The sequence below is a fragment of the Miscanthus floridulus genome, chromosome 19 (genome assembly GCF_019320115.1).
Source record: "Miscanthus floridulus cultivar M001 chromosome 19, ASM1932011v1, whole genome shotgun sequence".
Taxonomy (NCBI): domain Eukaryota; kingdom Viridiplantae; phylum Streptophyta; class Magnoliopsida; order Poales; family Poaceae; genus Miscanthus; species Miscanthus floridulus.
In genome coordinates, this window is record NC_089598.1 from 965168 (window position 1) to 982791 (window position 17624).

Here is a 17624-nt window from a genome sequence, read left to right on the forward strand (position 1 = left end):
ATGACACTCTTTTCGAGTCCACTGGCCTCTTGTAGAATCCCACGGGCTGTCTCCACAAGCGACATGTATCAGTGACCAACTTATTTGGGTAGATCTCAGCCCACAATGATGCATGCATGTTACATCACCTGCTCCTACTCTTGGGAAAGAATGTTTAGTTCCTCGAATGTCTGGGACTCTGGGCCAACTCTCTCTCTCTCGAGAAACAGATTTTGATGCATCCATGAGGTCGGCAACATGGGATAATAACTCATGGCAGCCTGCTCGTTCTGGAAGAGTACTGGACCCAAGATATGCCAGATTTATGTGCTCAGGATGATAGGAAATATGCCTTTGAGCCACTTTTCATACTAGCAGACCCTGGGAGGGTCTGCTGATCTTAATGCTTTAATGGAACCGTCAAAATCTGGAGCAGATGCAGCCAGTGGCAGCAGAGTTTATGGCTCAATGTCAGGAAGTAACTCTGATAGTGGAGTGAGCCCTCTACTCGATGTATCTGAGTTGCTGTTATGGTTGGACTGAGGACTGGCGATGCTTAGTATGCATTTGGACAGATGCTAGAGGAGAATTATTGGACAGCTTAATATTTCCTTTTGGTGGTATTAGTAGCCGCCAAGACACTAAAGTTCTCCAAAGTCTTTTCATCCAAATTCTACAGCAAGGTTGTCAAATAATGTCGTCTTCACCTGAGGCTAGCAATATGAGACCACGAGATGTCATAATAACTCGTATTGGGGGTTTCCTTGAACTTGAAATTCAAGGTACTCACTTATTTTATCAGGAATTCAGATACCTTTTGTTTTGAGACTAATGCGATTATCTAATATGTTTTGTCTGCTGAATGGCAAAATTCACTCTTTTGGCGGTAATGAAGTCAAGAAGTAGCCTGTGCAGTTACGGCGATCCATACCTGAGGGTATTCCACCTAGTTCAAATGGTCCTACACTCCAGCAGCAAGACATGGCCTTAATTCAAGATAGAAACATGCCTTCCTCACCAAACCCTTTGTACAGCCCTCATTCAAAATCAAGCTTCATGAAAGGTGCACTTGGACAATCTGGCAACAAAAAGCAGATCCTTGTGGAGCAAACTGGAATGGACACTTCAAGGGGATCACTGCACTTAGTTCGCTGCATCAGTTTAGTTGCAGTTTCCCAAGATCATTCGTTGCATCTCACATGCCAAGCGGATCTGTTGACCAGACCTGCTTCTGGTAAGCACCTCCTGTATATAGACCATCGTATATATTAAAATACTCTAAAGGTATCACTTTACGCCCATTTGATGTGGATATCTATTCAGTGATGCATTTTGTTCCAACACAGATTAATTACTTGTTACTTATTGATCACTTAAAAATCATTTCAACCTACTACAGTTTATCACCACATGATATAACCCTTTGTTTGTAAGGAAATCATTAGTAAAAGATATTAAGCTTGTCAAATTGTGGCCCTTTTTACAGGCGAAGGGAATCAAGGCAGCAGTGGACCTTCGAGTTACTTGGAAGGTTTCACTCCAGTGAAGTCCATTGGGAGTATATATCATCACACTCATATATTCCCTTAGCAATGGGCTATGCCGTCTCCAAAGCCGTCCCACCTGTAAGGAGGGACTCTGCACAGCTCACCAAGGATGAACAACCCTCTATTCTCTCTGTTAGCATCATCGACGACTATGGAGGCAGCATTGCCACTGTTCAAGAAAAGATGAGCCGAGGCGGTGGTGGCAGCAACATGAGCAAACAGGCAAGGAACTTCACTCAGGAAGCAACAACTCGTGACTGTGAGATGGAGATGCATAATGTGCTGGAAGCTGTGGCTGCGGAGCTTCACTCCCTTTACAGAAACTTGACTAAAACTTCGAGTCGATAATTTTGACCTCTCCTATTCTGAGTCTGATATAATTGGAAAACTCAAGTGTCCACACACGTAGAAATACATAATACTGACAAGATTTACAGAGACATTATTTGCAGCATTAAAAAAACCGTATCCGTATAATAGTGATCGCTGTGAACAGGTCTGTATTATTTGTCGATCCGGTGGTTAGATCAATCGGGCCTAGACTGCCTGTTATACTCGTAGAATCATCTCCCCGCTACAGCTGCAAAATACTCAATTGGAGCAACAGCAAAGCAGTGGGGGTGATTTTAACGGTGCTGTGTCGCTGCTCCCCACTGGACGCCAATTTTCTCTTTCTTCAACAAACTTGCTTTTAAAACATTGGTTTCCAGGATAATTAATTTGTAAAATCTCACATATCCGGGCACCCACTCTCTATACACGCGCTCACCCCTGGAACGGGCGAACGGCAGTGAGATTATTGGTGCCTACAGGCAGCCAGGCTGACCCGGCTAAAACCCAGGTAAAACTGACAGGTCCACAATTTCCCCTCGGCAAACTCTCAATCTTTCTCAGCAGCGCTAACTGGTTGTTGCGTCTTCCTGTACATGATATACACCATCGGTAAGAAACACACCAAGGATCGTCATCATCACTTCATCAGCAGCAGCAACAGCAGAAGTTTTTCAAGGGCATTTCAAACTCACCGCCATGGCAAAGACACTATTGAAGAAATCTTCTAGGGGTTGAATCAGGAGCAGAGAAGCATCGGCAAAGGTCTTAATATCAACACCTACAGGATGGGTTGTTGGATACAGCACAGGTAATCAGACATAATGCAGAGAGGCAAGCCATTCACTACAAAAATGAAACTGAAAAACGTGTACCAGGATAAGGCGCAAGCAGAAAACAAATGCAAAGTGAACGCTTGGATCCTAATGCACAACAAAGTCCTAACAGCAGACAACCTGCAAAAGAGGGGATGGCCTCATCAGGCACAGGGCTTTTTCCTTTGTGGAGTAAAAAAACTAACGGTGGAAGGGGTGTATCTACTTTGGTCCTAGGACCGGTGCCAATGGGTGCCATGTGTACATAAAACACTCTCTTTCCTATACTTAATTGAGCGGCAGAGCTCCTGCCTTTTCTTTAAAAAAAAAACATGTACCAGGATGGATCTTATCAGCAACCTCCAAGTAGGCGCTCCACAAAACTTTTTCTTCATCTTTCTCTAATACACTTGGGTCAACCTACCCATAAAATCAGAGTCAGGAGAGAAATACTGCACCAATAATGAAGACTGGTGATGGGCTAGTTGCGAGTCAAAAACTTCACCATAATTTTCGGATTACTTCCATGATACATATGATGAGCTGGTAGTATGCTGCTTTAGTTATTTTATTTATGTACCATACAAGAGAAGGGACGATGTCAGAAAAGACAACCATCAAGATAGAAGTAACATACGAAGCAAAATAGATAGAAGTGACAAAAGAAGCAAAATAGATGAAATATACAAACAAGCAATCCAATTAGTACCTTAAAATTAGCCAAAGAAGGGTTACGAAGGCCACATGACTGATTCCCACTGCCAATGCAAATCTTGTTTGTTAATTGATAGAAACAATAATGCTCAAAATTTATGATAAAACAAGGTCTGAATTAATACAAAATGTAGTATACCTTGAGATGCCAGCATAATAAAATGGCACAACAAAACCGTCATGAAGTGCCAGGATCCAGCGTATTGGACGACTAAAAACAATCTGCGAGTTAAATAATCTAGAGTGAGTGGCATGCACATTGAACTTGTAATGGGATCTGTAAAGCTCATTGCCCAAACGAAAGAAATTATTGTCCTCACCAAAGAAAAGTAAAGAAGTAACTATTGTTGAGAATTTATGCAAGATTAACCAAAGGTACATAATTATCAAGAAGCACAGCTAGCACACTACTAGAAGATCACCGCGAGCTCCGACACTGACACTATCAGAAATTTATTTGAAACCACTAGCACTGACACTGCTTGTTGTTCGTCGGCTAGCCATCTGCAGACTTGCGGTGGGGGAGACTCCAGGGCGATGGCTGCGAGGTAGCAGAGACGCATGCGTGCCCTCACGTGAATGCACTTATGCACCACACCGCTTGGATCGAGGATCGCTAAAGAAAAAAAAAAGAATATTAGAAAGGATAAGCATTGAGATAAAAAATCTGGAAAAATGGAAATGGAAGCTGGGGTTTAGTTGTAGTCTTTGTTAGCTGTTTGGTTTCATGTTGGTGACAAAAAGTTAAACTTTGTAGTCTTTTGGTGTCGTTTGTGTTAGTAGTTTAATTTTGTCTGCGGGTTGAGAAGTAATTAACGGCTCCTTGAGTTGTTTGGGCTAATTATACCCTCTCTACTTGTCCATTTAACGTGTCTTCAAGAATAGAACATGGGCTGTCACGCACACCTAGGTAGCTAAGATCTCACTTCCAAAATGAAAAATCAACAAGCTTCTTGGACTTGTACTCATCAATGTTTTGTACGGATGATGGGCTGCCTGGAATCCACTTTTATTTAACAATGACAATCTATTTGCTCAAAGTGGTATATGATCCAAGAGTTTGGTAGTGGTACTATTGGATCTAATTCCTATGCTTATTTACAACATAAATTACCAAATGAAATATGAGGCGAAGTTAAAAGGGGCAGCAAAAGGGAATGAAAATAATGGCTTGGCATAACATTTGATGGTTCCATGCTTGATTGGTGGGATAACATTACATTTTAAGACTATATCGGTATATATGGCAGCCGGGGTCAAGTTTAAAGAGGGAGCCTATCTGGATTGTAGCTGGCTGCGGCTTATTTAGGCCCCGTTTGTATTCGCTTATTCCTCAATTACCGGCGGAAATAAGCGAAAATCTCACACAAATACCTCGATGATTTCTCGATTACCAGGGAAGCCGCTTAGCACACAATCCACAAAACAATGGGCAACCCGATTTTCCAGTACGCGGCCTCAGCCTCGCTTACCCATTAAGCAAGTTAATTTTCCCTCGATACCCCTCCAGGCCTCCACCACCGACCCCTGCTGCCCTCCCCGCCCACCGCTTCCCAGGTCGTCAGCCTCACCACCTCCCTGCCCTCCGGCGGCGGCCTCCCTTCCTTCCGACATCCACCTACCAGCCATCCACGTCCGCCTCCGGGAGCGACTCATCGACGCAGCTGACGGGGAGCACGGACGGCCGGGGCATGCCGCTTGCCCCGCGCGAGCTCGCAGCAGCGGGTCCGACGGGTGGAAACCTTCGGCGCCGAGGCCGACGGAGCAACAGTAGCAGCTTGGCTAGCAGTGGAGGCGGGGCAGCACCGCAGCAGTAGCGTATGACCAGGGAGCAAGGCGCGCGTGGGGCAGAGGAGTCTGGATGGGCGTCGGCGTGGCGTAGAGCAACAGAAGAGAGGAGAAGCGGATAAGGAACGGAACGAAGACCGAGAAATAGAGGAAAAAAAAGAAAATGGCGAACGGACGGTAGAAGAAATAGAAGTAAAGAAAAAAAAGAGGAAAAAAGAGAGAAAGAAAACGGAAAAAAAAAAGAGTGATCATGGTCCTTAGGGGTATTTTAGGTATTTCACAACTCAGGGTAGAGAATCGCCAGAAAAAATCAGAAGTGACAAACACCCAGCTTATTCAGGCAGCAGATTCTCGTGACAGCTGGCTTACCAGACAATCCTGATTCCCAGCTAAGCCAGCTCTAGATAAGCGTAAACAAACAGGCCTTTAGTATTCTAGCTGGCTGCGGCCGCTAGCGGAAGCGAACAGGCTGAATATAAGGATCTAGGTAATACTCAAAGCCAAGTTTATGAGTTAGGTTTACAATTTGACAGTACATGATCTAAAATGACACAGCCAGACAAGTTAAAATATGACCATGGACTCAGGCGCTTGTTTTAGCCTTCTCATTTATAATGTAAACTCTACAGCCCATCATCACACACGAACGTACTTGTAGTACACATCTCCTCATTTATGTGCTGCCATGCTTTGTGGCAACCTGCATGCCATCACTACGAGATGGCCCTTGCCGGGGACTTTACTTTCATGGAGGATTGTATCAGGCGACAACAATGCTCGGTTGGTCATGTGGTCGATCAAATGTTTACATTGATCCTCTTCTCATGCAAGGTTGCTGCTGGTTGGGTCGTGACTTGTGAAGTTGTGAGTAGCAGGGATGAAAATGGATCGGATACAAAAAGATACTGTGGATATAAATACAAATAGATTTTTCCTCGGATCGAATTCGGATACAAATAGTGACAAGATGAGTCGAATATTGATATTCATCCTATTCGGATCTTAGAAATGCAACTTGCTATTTGAATGTCTGAACCTCCTCCGTCCGCTATTTGAACCTCCTCTGTCGGAGGAACGGACGGATACTATGGCGTTTCTAATTTTTTTTTTTTTTTTTTGCCTCCTAGGAGTACAGTAAAAGAGCATGTTTGGACACATGTATAAAGTACTAAATGTAGACGAAAAAAAAAACTAATTACACAGTTCTCGGCAAAATCGCGAGACGAATCTTTTAAGCCTAATTAGTCCATTAAAAGCCTTAAGTGCTACAGTAACCCACATGTGCTAATGACCGATTAATTAGTATCATTATATTCGTCTCGCAGTTTCCTGATGGATTCTATAATTTGTTTTTTTATTAGTATCCAAAAACCTCTCCCAACATCCTTCCGACACATTCGATGTGACACTCAAAAATTTTTCACCTCCCTAACTAAACACACCCTATTTATGCCACTTTCGTCCGAACCGTAGTGCATTTAATGATCCGTCTGACAAGATCCATTGGCCAAATCAGACAATCAGCCTGTTCGGTTGGCTGGTTCGTATCGTTGCTGGTTTGTTTATGTGAGAGAGAAGTATTGCTTGTGAATAGTATCCATGTGAGGGGGCTGGCCAGCCAGCCCCAGCCGATCGGGCTGAATGTTCGCTGGGCTTGTTTGACTGATAAGCCATGACTGAAAATACATTTAACTGATTTAGTGTAAGAGGAAAAAAACTATTCGTTCGCTTAAAAAAATACGATTTATAAACTAAACTATCCCAAACAAACTGTGCTAGCCTGAGACTGAGACCTGCCATCACGTACTGTTTGAAGGTACATGCCCTCTGCACCAATGGGGCGCGTTGGGTTGGCGCTGCCGATTCTGCCGCGTCCTGCGTCGCTGCGAGACACGTTGATTCAGATTCACAAGTGTACCATTGGTCTGAAATTTTGCATCAGTCCTTGCTATCAGAAAGATTCAAATTCACAAGTGTACCATTGGCTTTGAAGGTACATGTCCTCTATACGTTGATTAATATGTTGCAGCTAGTATAAGCTACTCCCTCCGTTCCTAAATAATTATCGTTTTCGTTTTTCGAGAAATAACTTTGACTAAATATATATAAAAAATATTAATATTTATGATACAAAATTAATATCATTAGATAGATATTTGAATCTAGTTTTTTTAATAAATTTATTTGAAGATACAAATGGTGCACGTGTTTTCTACAAATCTAATTAAACTTGCTGCACGGAAGAAAAAAACAATAGTTATTTAGGGACGGAGGAGGTATCTTCTATCTGAGTTCTCGTTGCAAAGCTTGTATAATCGGCTTTGATCTTGGTCAACTTGGCCACAACATTACTCATTGTCATCCTTTGGTTAGGAGAGTCGCTGGAGCACAACAAACCCATCGCAAATATTGGTCTGAGAAATTATACATGGTACTTGAAGAAGCCTGCAATATGTTATTGTCCAAGTTAGATGTCTTTTGAACATCACCATGAATTTCTAGCAATATTTTGTCTACAATAGCTTCAATCATTGTCAATGGAAATGCTTGATGATTCCATTGCCTAAGGTTCAGTTCTGCTGCAAACAAGTGATCTGTTGGTTTCTTCCCACTGAAGACCTCTAGTAACATGATTCCATAACTGAAGACTAAAGGAAAGGAGGAAACGTGGTTGCCTATCTTGGCTCGCCACGGTTACATGTTTATATGTGGTGAAAATACCAAAGAGATTTACATCGAAATGGTTTTCCGGACTCAATCTATCTCTAAGCAAACTTAAGCTCTAAGTAAACTTGAGCCGCACCCCTAGATCACAACTGAACCAAACACAAACACAACCATATCTGTTAACAAAGACATCGCTTTTTCGGGATGCTTTTCCTGAGAATCCATATTCTGGATGAAAAGTTTTGAAGAAAATCATCTAGACATAAAAAAAATGGATTTAGAAATGAAAAAAATGACAAGTTTAGGTACCTGGGGCCATTACCCCATTGTTCCAGGCATACTTGCAGTTGCAATGGATTTGCCATCACCCGGCAGTTTTGCAATGCAAAGTCTGCCACATGTGCTGTCATGTCCGCGTCAAATAGCACATTGCTTGGCTCCAAGTCACAGTGTAGAACTAACTCGTAGTGAAGATGTTGCAGATACTCCAATGCCAGCGACACCTCTAGCATAACATCCAACCTTTTAAAAAAACCCAATCATGGCATGCCATCAGAGTGCAGGCGGAATGCCTCTAAGTTACCACTGGACATGTACGGAAGGACTATCGCTTTGAAGTCTTGATCGATTTGAGCAGGTGCTAAGTACCCTTATCAAGTTCCGGTGACGAGCCATGCGTAGCACTCGACACTCAGCATCAAAACTCCTCATAGTTTGCTCCAGTTATGTTAAAGACTTTTATACAGCAACAACCAAACCACTGCTCGATCAGTTGGCCTCTGAATACTTTGCCAAAACTTCCAAGTCCCAATAAATTGTCTTCATTGAAATTATTAGTGGCTTGAACAATCTCATAGTACGATACTAGCATACGTGTGTTAGGATCATATATCGTTCATCGTTGTAGTGCAAGATTACTGCTCTCGAGGAGCCTCCCTGGACCGCGGTTGATTTCGATTAAATAAAAAGGGCTTTTTTTGTAAAGTTTACGTGCCTATGTGGCTGCTTTTGGACAATTGGACTTGGCGCAAATTAGACGATCTCGACGTCTTCCAATATATTTCTTATATCCCAAATATCTTGAGATACGCTAACCTTGACGAGTTATTCTTCCAATATATTTCATATATCCCAAATCTCCTAAGACATGCTAACTTCGACGGATTATTCTTGTGTGATCGCTAGACTTGCAAGCTCATAGAGGCACACGAGCGATGATCATCGTCCGCCGTGGCTCTATATATATTATATTATATTATATTATATTATATTATATTATATTATATTATATTATATTATATTATATTATATTATATTATATTATATTATATTATATTATATTATTCCAACAACAACGCTTCCGGGTGCCGTTACGGCGGCGGGGGTGACCAAGAACCAAACGTGCAGCAGCACTCAGTAGGCCATGACCATCCACGCATGCCTGCTTCGGTATGGCAGAGTTGTCGGCATTCCTGAGGTATGCACTCTAGGACATAAACGCAGTGCTTTGTGTCAGCTGCAAGCATGCAAATCAGGTAGAAATCAAATTAAACACGAAAATTATACTGCAATGCAGAGTGCTTCTCCGGTTAAAATTATATCATTTTGCCTTTTCTAGTTTTTACTAGAAAAGTTTTTACTATGTATTTAGGCATAGCGTGCATTATTTAAATGCATAGAAAAAACTATGTAGCCAAAAGTCCAAAACGACATGTAATTCAGAACGGAGAGCCATTTGTATTATACATGTAACTTCTCCCGTGGAGGAGAGGGCACAAGACATGAGCACAAGCGCAATGCAAATAGCAGCAGATGCTGTGTTCATCATCTTGAACGGAGCCATGAGCGAGGAGAAGAATCGAAGTACTACTACTCTATCTGTTGGACGTAGGAGTATATATATATCAGAATTGCTATATGTCATACGTGTGTTTTTTTCTTTCTTACCACACGAATTTTGTGTCCGTTGGATCAACAATTGACGTCTCCTCGCGTCCAGCTTCCTTTTTCGCTGACTTGTTGGACCCACTCTGGGAGTCACTGTTTCAATTTGGGAATCACTTCTGTCCTGATTCTCCATTTCCCCGTCTCTGTCCGTCGTCGTCTCGCCCACACCACCACCATGGCGACGGCCACCGCGTTCTCCACCTCACTCCCGCACCTCACGCCCCGCCGCTCCACCTCATTCCCCTCCGCCGCCGCCGCCGTCTCCCTCCCCGTCCCCTCCCGCACCGCCCTTCTATGGTTGTTTTCCATTGTTTCCTCCCGTTACTCTTCTCTGTATGGTGGGGAACGAGGGCGAGCCGCGGCGACCTCTGAGTCTGGCGCGCGCCGCGGGCTAAACCCTAGCCGGGAGCCGGCCCACCGGCTGTTGCTACTGTGCTATGGCGGGCGCCCCGCGTGTGGCTCCTCTCGTCTGTCTCGGCCAGGTGCGCGCGCCGCTGGATTTGCCCAGATTCAAGCTCCGGTGCGACGGGGGAACGGGCCCGTGCTGCTCTCGGCGCCGCTGAGGTGAGTGTGTGTTAGCAGTGGAGCTGCTACTACGCCGGCGGCGTTCTGTGGCGTGATGTTTCTGTTGGGGACAATGGCGTGGGAGCCTAGTGGTAATGTAGAGTGGAAACTTGCATCTCTCCCCTAACTCTGAGTGTATTTGGCTCCGGATTGTCTTGGATGTTGTTGCCGAGAGAGACAAGGTAGAGGGAAGATGAAGTGCTGGTGGCGACCTTGCTACTGGATACACTCACTTTCGGCGGTGGGAACCTCTTCTAGGCGTCGGAACGACTACTGCTGTTGACGGCGTCGATCTGTCCCCCATGGCATTTTGAGGTAATTTCTGTTGTTGCGTGACTCTATTTGTTTAGGATATGCTTTTGTCCGAGTATTGATGGGTTTTGTGTTCGATTTCTAGTTCATTTGGGATTATTTTTGTGATTGATTTGAGGACTGGGTGGGGATTTGTGGGAAAAGGTAAGGTCAGGGCGTAGCCTGAAAACAGGATATGGTGATGAACATCGTGTTAGGGATGGTATCTTTGATTTGAATCTAAACGCACCACTGTTATCGGGAACCCAAAGCAAGTATGAGCCACACACTAGAGACATATGCAACACTGACATGTGCATTAAAATGTCAAAATATTTTCATTTTGGTGCTTGTACATGTTTAGACCTGATTTACCTTGCTTGCTTCTCCGATTGATGTTGTGCAGAGAGGTGGAGCTGTACAGTTAAAATGGTTGTGCCTCATTTTCTTTGATTAAAATTGTAGTTTCCATTCAAACATGCGTGTTCGTATTGAATCTATTACAAAAGGGAATGCTAATGTGCTATTAAGATGAGTGGCTACTGTATATAGCTAGTAAATTAATTTTCGTTCACAGCTAAGGCATTTGATCGAAGCTGAAGAATAGCTAACTGTTCAGCTGATCTAAATCAAGTTGTTGCCTGCAAATTAAGCATTCCCTTATTTTAATGTGTTTCCTTGTTGTTTGCTCCGGGAGAGATGAGAGCGTTACTCCCCCCCCCCCCCCCTCTCACCCCCTTTCTGTATTGTAGAGGTGCTTGTTGTTCTTTATTTTGGGTAGACTTTCTTTGAGTATGGTAGTGTATCCGTGGAAAAAAGAAAGAAACCATATGCAAAGAACACATGGGATACTTGGGCCTGTTTTTTCAGAAGTCTCTTAACGCACTGGGAAGGCAGGTGTTTAGATTTCAAAGGTTCATTAAATAAATTAGTGCCAAATATCCTGATGCTATGCAGACACATGCATGTTCTGACAATGCTTTTCTATTCTTCAGGTTTTCTTTTTAGTATTATAAAATTTGCCTTGTCATTGCATTTCGATTGTTTAGGTTGATAGAAAATGTTGGAGCTGTGCCTTTTGTCAGTATGGTTTTGTTGTCTGGCCATAGTCAGATTGAGTGGTAGAAAGTCCCCTTTGTTGAACAAGCATCCAATTACCGTTCTTTCTCAAAATATAGTCAGATTATAGTTGTTGTCAGCAGGGTCAGTATTGCATATAAGTTTTTCTGTTGTAAGCCTATATTGGAGACTAGGACATGTTTTTGTCAAGGCAACATCTAGTAGAACTATTGGAAGACATGTGTTTTTAGTCTGATTAGCATATGAATAATTTGTGGCCACCAACTCAAAGTCTAGCGATATGAGTGACGTTTGTGCTAACTTAATCTAGCGATATTAGTGACATTTCCTATTTTCTGTTGAGATGCAGTTGTCTCTTTTCTTTTACGCAAGTGTGATGATGCATCTGTGGTACATTTCATGTGGCATTACTCTGAAGTTTTTAGGTACCCTTCCAATAAAGCACTAGAGCATTTAGCCCACTGAGCCCAGGGTGTGGATCAGTAACCATGATTAAGGTGTTTCTAGCAGCAAGTCAGAGAACTAAACAAGCTATCCGACAGTTTCATATAAGGGCAATATAGCTGTATATTTCAGTAAACAAGTGTGCATTCAGATGAAAAAAAATCAAATTCATGGAATTTTTCTAGTACAAAGGAAAAGTTGTGTGAGATAAGCAACATTTCTTGATGCTGATTTTTTTCATGATTTTCATAAATCTGAGTAGGCTGACTGTTTGTGGTTCTAGTGTAGAGCTAGAAAAATACATGCTCTTAGTCAAGCTGAACTGCTGAATGCTTTTATGATTTGTTATATACCTTTTTTTGTGAACCTCATGTGTGATTATAAAATGGATCGTTTCTGACTATATCTGAACATGGCATGATTGTCCTGTACTCCTGTTCAGTATACTATTCTTTTGTAGTTGTGTTAATTTCATCAGTCTAAAGATGTAGATATTTGAACATAACAGAGTAAGTTTAGGTGCTCTTATTCATTTAGTTTTCTAATAAAATTTGTGTTCCTTCATTTCTTCTTCATAGTAGTTGTGTTGCTTTGTTCCTATTAACCTTTCATGAAAACTCATCAAATAGAAGGTTTAGTTAGATAATTGCAATAAGCAATAATGTAAATTGCAAGTATCCAACCACGTAATTTTAGTTTTGAATATATGCAATATGCTGGTGTTGGACCATTTTACTTGTCGTTTTGTCTTTTTTCTGCTAGATGATCTAAGTGGCTGCTTGTTTTGCATTTTCTGCAGTAACAGGAAGGGGAATTCGATGACATGTGCCTTGCCAAGTATTGGATTGTAGGACGTAGTTTCTTGTTGTGGACATACTTTTATTAACAAATTATTTTCAGATACATTATCCCATGGCCAAGTTCTGAGCCAACCTGTGCTTAGGCCACTCAATTTAGGAAACTATAGTATTTAAAGTGTCATTATTTATTTGCAAATTATTAATTCTAAAGAAAATATCATGCTATAGATGTAATTTGCTTCCTGCTATGTCATTGTCAATCATTAACACTATGTAGTGAAAGTACGTCCAGTTTTAAATATTGGGTCAAGAATATGTGCAACCAGTTTTTATTTCGATTCACTAGACATTGGTCACTTTTTGCAGATCATTGTTGTAGCCAGTTCATGCATGAATGTAACTTTCTGGAATTCCCTTGTGCAGTTTTTTGGGGAGGGGGGGGGGGGGGATTATGTGACAATGCTACATTCTACTTGACGTGCGGCACCGCTTAAATCAGCGATGCGTGTCCTGATGGCTCCAATAGGCGGAGGTCCAGCTTGTGGCGTTCTCTACGCCTTCCTCTGTCAAGCCAATGAAGCTATGGAGAATCTGCAGCAGTACTGAAACCGGCTCTTCACACATCAGGTTGAGCCGTCCAACCTCCGTGTCCGTCGCGTGGAGGCAGGCCAGGTCCGGCCACACCATCGCATCCGTCGTTGCTCAGGTTTGTGTCACTTCTTTTCCCATGTGCCTGATGCCCTGATCTTTACATGCAGTTCGTGCCCCTTGGTCAAGCCCAACTTATGGTGTTGCGCCTGATGTTTGGGTTGATCCAATGTGATGATCTGTTCTCTGCTTTTGCGACCACCTCTGTTCTCCTATATTGGAGCAGTAACTCGTTCTCAGAAAATTAGGATCCTGAGGTGTGTTGCCGTATTTTTTGTCCACTCTGAAATTTGCCATAGTCTGTTATTTGTAAATTGGTTGTTGTATCCATCTATAGTAGATATCAAGCCTGAATCCTAAACTTGGTTCAGTTCAACTGTTGTATATCAATCTATACTTAATGTCATGTCTTAGCATTGGTGCAGTTTGAGTGCACGTTCAGTTAGTAGTTAGTTATGATGGTGTTAGTTAGTAAGTGATGGATGAATTTGCTATGCAGAAACCATAGGTGATTGAAAATGCAAAAGGCGCGAGGACAACGCTTTCCATTGTTGCCAAGAATCAGAATGGTGGCCTACTGATCGGTATCACTGTGAGTCGGCAAGCAGTGACCAACGTCCACAACACAATTCGTGGGTATGTGTATGATCCCCTATCCTAATTCATAATTTAGTAGTTTAAGAATATTCAAGTAACTATATATAATATTGAATACAAGAATAATCTGTGCACGCTCTTCTTAAAGATGAAATCTAATCTACAAATAGTGTAATGACATCTTTGTGCATTGCATAAACTTTTAGTTGTAGTTTCTAATGTTGTACATCACATCTTTGAGAGCAAATGGGCATTGCATGCGGGGCTAGGATGAATGTCGTTTCTTTTTCCCCTTTTTCAAGGCTTATAACTGAATTCTGTTTATTGTCTACTTCATAGTTTGCAGTTCGTGGTAGGGAGACACATTATGTACTCTGATGGTACTATCATGGCTTGGAAAATTGATTCTAGCAAAGGAGAAGAGTTTATTATTTTTCACCTTTTTCTGCCAGTTTTGGAAGAGTCTTGAAGTTCTTGCTTTCAAGACTTTGAAGCATAAAGGTCAAGCTTTGGGTTGTCTTTGAATATGTCGCATAAGCTACTGATGTTGTAAAGAGGATGCATGGGTTTTTCTTTCTATGGTGAGTTGTTGCAGCCCCTAACTGCCTAATGACCACTCCTTATATGTTAGTTGATGGAAATGCCTTATATATTGTTATGAAATACTTTTTTGTGAACTTAAGCAAATCTTTGTGTAAACTTGTGATTATGAGGTTGCTTGAGTAGTCCATCATAGTCACCATTTTCTTGATTTCAAACTTGTTACCATTAAATTGCAAAGTTAAACTACTGCAATTTTGATGTGTCTATTGTGCAAATTTGGGCCATGAGTGGAAAGTCAGTCTTTTTTGGGTCTAGGTCAATTATTTGACTTTTACTTTTGTTTTTCTATATTTTTGGGCAATCTCTTCTGACCATATTTAGGCCTTTAATCTTTTATTATACCTTCTTCATGCTACTTATGGACTTATGGGTGCTTTGTAATAAATTGTTTTTTATATGCATGCATATATTATATTGTTTATTCGTTTGTTAAAAGTTTTTAACTCCGCCTATGGTGGGTTACCTATCCATATATGTCTCTGATTGTGTTGATTTCTTCACAATATTTGTCTATTGTCCTTCCATAGAAAAAAATTGTCTATTGTAATTGTTTTTGTGCTGTTGCTCCCCATCTTTGCTTATAATTGTGCTAGTTTGGGGAGAAAATGTTGTCTATTGTCCTTCCATAAAAAAAATTGTCTATTGTATTTGTTATTGCTGCTCCTCCCCGTCTTTGCTTGTACTTGTGCTAGTCAAGGGAGAAAATTTTGTCTATTGTTCTTTCATAGAAAAAATTGTCTATTATAATTGTCTCTTGTAATCTACGTTTGTGTTATATGAAGTAGGCTAGAGGTAGATGATTAGCTTGGGATTGTGTTAGATGAAGGATGTTGGATGTAGAACAAGAGTTGCGAACTTTCATGCTCACAAGCGATTTGCTGGGACTATCCTATGTTTTTTGTGCTTGTCCAAGACTATCCTATGTTGACCATTTTTATATGTCTTTGTTGTTCTAGGGCCTGATTGATTTTCCCAAAGACATCGGCCTTAGCCTTGCTGTAACAAGAAATGCTACTACAAAACAAATTGGGCACATGTCATCGTCTTGTCCTATTATTTTAATATGTTATGATATGATAGTCGCCAGATCATGTTCTTTCTTGAGTTAAACCATCCTACAGATATTAGTGATGTTAAACCAACACTTCTAAGTGCCCTGGATATATACTAAATATGAGAAAAAAATCCTTTTGAGGTATGATGTGTTTGTCACTCTTTGTAAAATGCTTACTTATTGTGACTTTGATTTTCAATGACATTAGGGTCTTGCTGCTCCGAAGAGAGCAGTTCGTGTTCTGGATACTCCATCTTCCGTCTTAAAAAACTATAGGAACCTTCATTCGAATAATTTCAAAGGCCAGATTCCCTCCGAGCTTGGTCACATTGTGAGCTTGGACACACTGTAAGGAGACCCATTTTATCTATTACCTAGTGCTATGAACTCTTAGTTCCGTGTAAGGATGCAGCTTTGCAGCCACTTCATTATGGTCACTAGCTTCTTCCTTTATTGTGGCACATAGATCTTTCCTATAATGAATTTTGCCAAGGAGTTAAAGAGAAAGACAAAGTAGTGGAATGATATATTCAAGCAAGACAAAGTAAGCCAAACTTGTCCATAGAATTTTGGATACTCACATTCATTTCTTTTCTTTGTTGTTCTTGTCCATAGCAGTTGTAGTTCACTAGTGCTGTGGAACTCTCCTGTTCATGACAAACAAATAAATAAAACACAAATATCATAGTTGCAATCAGGAATAGTGTAAATTACAAGTATGTAGTACTGCAATTGTTGTTGTTATAATATGCAATAAGTTAAATTTTTACAAACCATATTGTGTATTATTTTGACTAGTTACCATGTGCGTGCAGTTGTTACGATAGATATATGGTATTTCTACAAACCATATTGTCTAATGTTGTCCTTGTCCTTTCATAATAAAAAAGGAACAAGAGTGCATCGGAGGGATTAGGCAAACCATGAGGTCTCAGCGGCAAAAGGTTGTTACCGCTACACCCGTCTATCTGAATTTTTAGAGATGAAATGGATTTATAGTTTAATTACTTCAGGGATTGGGTTTGTCAGGTTGCTCTTGTCGACTTGTACAATGCAAATGCTAATACGGCTTGGTTAATGTATAATATTTATTTAGAGATGAAATGGTTGGATTTGATCTTTTGTTGTAGCCTGCCTACCACATATGACTGAAGCTTTGCGTTGGAAGGCAAGTATGCATTTCCCTGTGTTGACCAACAGCACTAGTTGTTTTTGGTTGTTGTGTGTTGGTTGATTTAATCCCAGGTTGCCTTCAATTAGCCTATGTATGCGTTGTAATCTTTAGTTGTGCTTCCACTTTAAGTGTTTTTCTGACAGACTACAAGTGCAACAGAATATAACTGCAACAAATTACAACAGCCACAAAATCCGTGTGCTACTTTCTCCTAAAATACACGGTTTTTCCCCTAAAGGAATTTGTATGCTAGTTAAGGAAAAAACACATGGATTTTCTTTCTGGATTGCAACTCTTGTGTTACCTAGGCTACCAAAAAAAAACGTGTGCTAGATTTAAAAAAAACACATGGTTATTTGGGGGCTAGAATTCGTGTGTTTTTATGCTTGAAAACACCAGTATGCTGTTTCTTCATAAAACACATGAGTGTGGAGTAGACAATCCCTATATATATAGGCACTAGCACATCTCAGTAGGTATAAATTCTTTGGGCACTCAGATTTATTTCCTCTCAAAAGCTTGGATACGTATCACAGGTATCCTATGATTGATTGAAATAAATACGACAACTATTATATCTTT

At 41.2% G+C, this 17624-nt stretch overlaps 1 protein-coding gene and 1 pseudogene across 4 annotated transcripts; one reads left to right on the forward strand and one right to left on the reverse strand.

Annotated features, from left to right (window-relative positions):
* LOC136528689 (mediator of RNA polymerase II transcription subunit 13-like) lies at window positions 1–1569 on the forward strand (annotated as a pseudogene).
* Window positions 1570–1671: 102 nt separating this feature from the next.
* On the reverse strand, window positions 1672–5325 carry LOC136527838 (uncharacterized). Of its 4 annotated transcripts, none has more exons than XM_066520687.1 (9): window positions 5008–5325; window positions 3863–4001; window positions 3525–3607; window positions 3381–3429; window positions 3177–3228; window positions 3010–3091; window positions 2732–2812; window positions 2552–2637; window positions 1672–2446 (listed from the first exon to the last, which is right to left on the reverse strand). In XM_066520687.1, exons 1-9 carry the CDS (start codon window positions 5039–5041, stop codon window positions 2426–2428), a joined length of 627 nt encoding a protein of 208 aa, XP_066376784.1. In that variant the 5' UTR covers window positions 5042–5325; the 3' UTR covers window positions 1672–2425. The 4 variants fall into 4 exon arrangements, with proteins under 4 accessions (XP_066376784.1, XP_066376783.1, XP_066376782.1 ...); XM_066520685.1 differs by having other exon boundaries at window positions 1680–2446; window positions 3177–3225; window positions 4858–5322; XM_066520683.1 differs by having other exon boundaries at window positions 1680–2446; window positions 4858–5322.
* Between the last annotated feature and the right edge of the window lie 12299 nt (window positions 5326–17624).

Bases quoted from the DNA above. Each gene is read 5' to 3' on its own strand.
- LOC136527838 (XM_066520683.1), bottom strand. From the start codon at position 5,041: ATGAGTCGCTCCCGGAGGCGGACGTGGATGGCTGGTAGGTGGATGTCG. The intron at 4,002-4,857 runs GTAAGCGAGGCT...TTTTTTCTTTAG, and splicing joins AAAATTAACTTGCTTAATGG to CGATCCTCGATCCAAGCGGT. The intron at 3,608-3,862 runs GTCAGTGCTAGT...TTTAACTCGCAG, and splicing joins GCCGACGAACAACAAGCAGT to ATTGTTTTTAGTCGTCCAAT.